This window comes from Terrapene carolina, unplaced genomic scaffold, assembly GCF_002925995.2.
Source record: "Terrapene carolina triunguis isolate 2854851 unplaced genomic scaffold, T_m_triunguis-2.0 Scaffold50750, whole genome shotgun sequence".
NCBI lineage: Eukaryota > Metazoa > Chordata > Testudines > Emydidae > Terrapene > Terrapene triunguis.
Genome location: NW_020715101.1, coordinates 2,483 through 5,545, shown reverse-complemented (window position 1 = coordinate 5,545; position 3,063 = coordinate 2,483). Strand labels below are relative to the sequence as shown.

At 43.3% G+C, this 3,063-nt stretch overlaps 1 protein-coding gene across 1 annotated transcript; it reads left to right on the top strand.

The window, feature by feature from the left end:
* Positions 1 to 1,656: 1,656 nt before the first annotated feature.
* Positions 1,657 to 2,604, top strand: LOC113405770 (olfactory receptor 11G2-like; the record flags this gene model as incomplete). The annotated part of the gene is made up of 1 exon (XM_026647024.1): positions 1,657 to 2,604. A coding segment is annotated over one exon (948 nt), but the record flags the coding sequence as incomplete, so codon positions are not given.
* Positions 2,605 to 3,063: the final 459 nt, after the last annotated feature.

Genomic DNA, 3,063 nt, shown 5'->3' with positions numbered 1-3,063 from the left:
AAATTAGTACAAAATGTACTTACTAATTTAATATTTTAATAAAATGTCGACAAAAATAATATAAAATTCTTAATTTACTATTTTAATGAAAAATAAGAATATATCATTATTCATTTATTTTAATCAAAATAGGCATTCATATTGTATATAAATATTAATGTAGCATGTTTAACAAATCTGCAAAACATCACAATATGTACTTATTAATTTAATATTTAATTAAATCTAGAAATTAACATGACATATACATATTAATTTAATATGTGAAGTGAATCTAGAAATCAATACATTATGGATTTAATGAGTTAATATTTTAATTGAATATAGGAATAAATATGATATATAATTCTTAATTTATAATTTAATCAAAATTGAATTTAATATCATATATAATTAATCATTTATTTAAATTTAAAGTAGAAATTGATAACATATATAGTTCTTAATTTATTATTTTAAGTAAAAATAGGAATTTATATAGTTAGTTTTTCTTTTAATCAAAAATAGGAATTGATATATAATTATTAATTTTACATTTTAATCAAATCTAAAAATTAACATAGCATGTGATTATTAATTATACATTCTGAATCTTGTAGTTAATATAATTTATTGCTCATAATCCATTATTTTAATCTAATCTGGAAAATATAATGTGTAAACCTGTTTAGGGCAGGGACTGTCTTTTTCCACCGTGTTTGTACAACACCTAGCACAATGAGATCCTGGTCCGTGACTGGGGTTCCTAGGTGCTACCACAATAATAACTAATATAATATACAATCATCAATAAATAGTATACTTTTCAATTGACTCTCAACATTTCACATGTAACGATTGATTGCAAAATTTAATCATATTGCTATTAATAGAGATGTTTTTTTATATCAGATCTAGATTTTCCTTCTGCAGAGCTGTTAGGGCCAATCCATGATTGATGTTGTCTTTGGATCTGTCCAGACTCAAGGTAAGGAATTTTAAAAAGTCCTCTTGATTCAATTCTGTGTCATCATTAGTTAGAGCAGGGGAAAGATAGGGGGTAAAATTTTCCAAGGTACTTAAATTGTTTAGGAGTCTAATCCCATTTCCAAAAGGGATTTAGAGCCAGACTTTCAAAGGTATTTAGGTGCCTAAAAATGCAGTCAATTTCACTTTAGCCTTGAAGCGCAGCATTAAATCATCTCACCCTGCTTCTCTAAGCATCACTTGCTGTGATCCTAGACTGGTCCATAGGAGCTTCTCCAGCTATGGAAGGATGAGCAAGAGTTTGTTGCCCAAACAAGACAGCTGGACGATTGCCTCAATGCAGGATCTTCATCCAGTCCTAAGGGTTACAAACACAGAATAAACCCAGCTTGCATATCAGATTCCAGAAGGAGTTTGAAATGTGATATGTATGAGAGAGAGAGCAGGACTCTGAATGTGTGTGTTACTGCTGCCCCCCGTTGGAGGGAATGAGCCCTGTTTTGTGTGTGTATGTGAAAGAGACAGACAAAGGTTACTGCCCCCTACTGGAAGGAATGAGACCCGCCTTGCGTGTATGTGTATGTGTGTGTGCGTGCACGTACTATTCCCTACTACTGTAACCACTAGACCCCTCTCCCCTCCCAGAGCCCTGGGTAGAACCTTGGTGTCTTGTTGATTGTTTCCTTTCAGCTCCAGGGACCCCTGATAAATCCTACCAATGGCACCATCCCGATGTCCAACTTCATCCTGCTGGGTTTCCCCTCCCTGGGCCAGCTGAGCCGCACTCTCCTCTGTGCCCTTCTCTCCGCCGCCTACACCGGGACACTGGCAGGCAACCTGTGCATTTTGTGGGCCGTGCTGCAGGACCCCCATCTCCAACGCCTGCCTATGTACATCCTGCTGGGGAACTTCTCCTGGCTGGAGATCTGCTATGTCACAGCCACGGTGCCACGGATGCTCTCAGACCTGGTGTCCCCTGGCATCCCCATCTCCTTCCAGGCCTGCTTCGTGCAGTTTTACTTCACCTTCTCCATGGGAGCCACCGAATGCTTCTTCCTCGTGGCCATGGCCTTGGATAGGTACCTGGCCATCTGCCACCCCCTGCACTACCCCGTCCTCATGTGCCCCACACTTTGCTGGGCCCTGGTGGCCTCCTGCTGGCTCTCTGGCTTCCTGTGGTTCATAGTGCCTGTTGCCCTCATCTCCCAGCTCTCCTTCTGTGGCTCCAACACCCTGGATCATTTTGTGTGTGACCCGGCCCCATTACTGGCTGCCTCCTGCACCCCAGCTCCCCGGACTGAACAGGCCTGCTATGCCCTGAGCTCCCTCATCATCTTCACCACCGTCCTGTTCATCCTGGCCTCCTATGGGCCAGTCATCAGGGCAGTGCTGAGGCTGCTCTCAGGGGCCAAGCGACACAAGGCCTTCTCCACCTGCACCTCACACCTGGCTGTCGTGGGCCTGTTTTACGGCTCCGTCATGGTCACCTACGTCAACCCGGCAGCCTCAGGGGACAGCGGGAAGGTAGTGACGCTCTTCTATGCGGTGGGGACCCCGCTGCTCAATCCACTGATCTACAGCCTGAAAAACAAGGAGATGAAGGAGGCTCTGAGGAGGACACTGCTGAGGGAGCGGTAGGGGGTTCTGCTCTGGCCCAGTCTGCAGGGACTGGCCGGTCACGGGAGTAGGCAGAGGGGTATGCAGCCTTTCTCCTCTGGGGTTGCTGACTCCAATCCTGCAGGGGGAACACAGACAGCATTTTGCATGACCTCTAGGAGTCACTCGTAGTATAAAAATACCTGTTTGATGATACAATCAGAACACAAACAGGAGCTGGGGGAGGTGTGTGTGTGTGTGTGTGTGTGTGTGTGTGTGTCCTGGCTGGAGGAAATGAGCCCTGCTCAATGTGTGTGTATGGAAAGGACAGGAGAGCAAACCGATTGTGTGTTCAGGGAGGCTGGCTTGCATCTCTGCCCTTTTTGTGTAGCTGTATTTCAAGATTGTTACCTGCATAAATGTGGTATCACACTTAGATCCAGAGAGCAAAGTTCTGCTCTCCTTTTCTCTGCTGGCAATCAAGAGCAACCCCAGTGATGT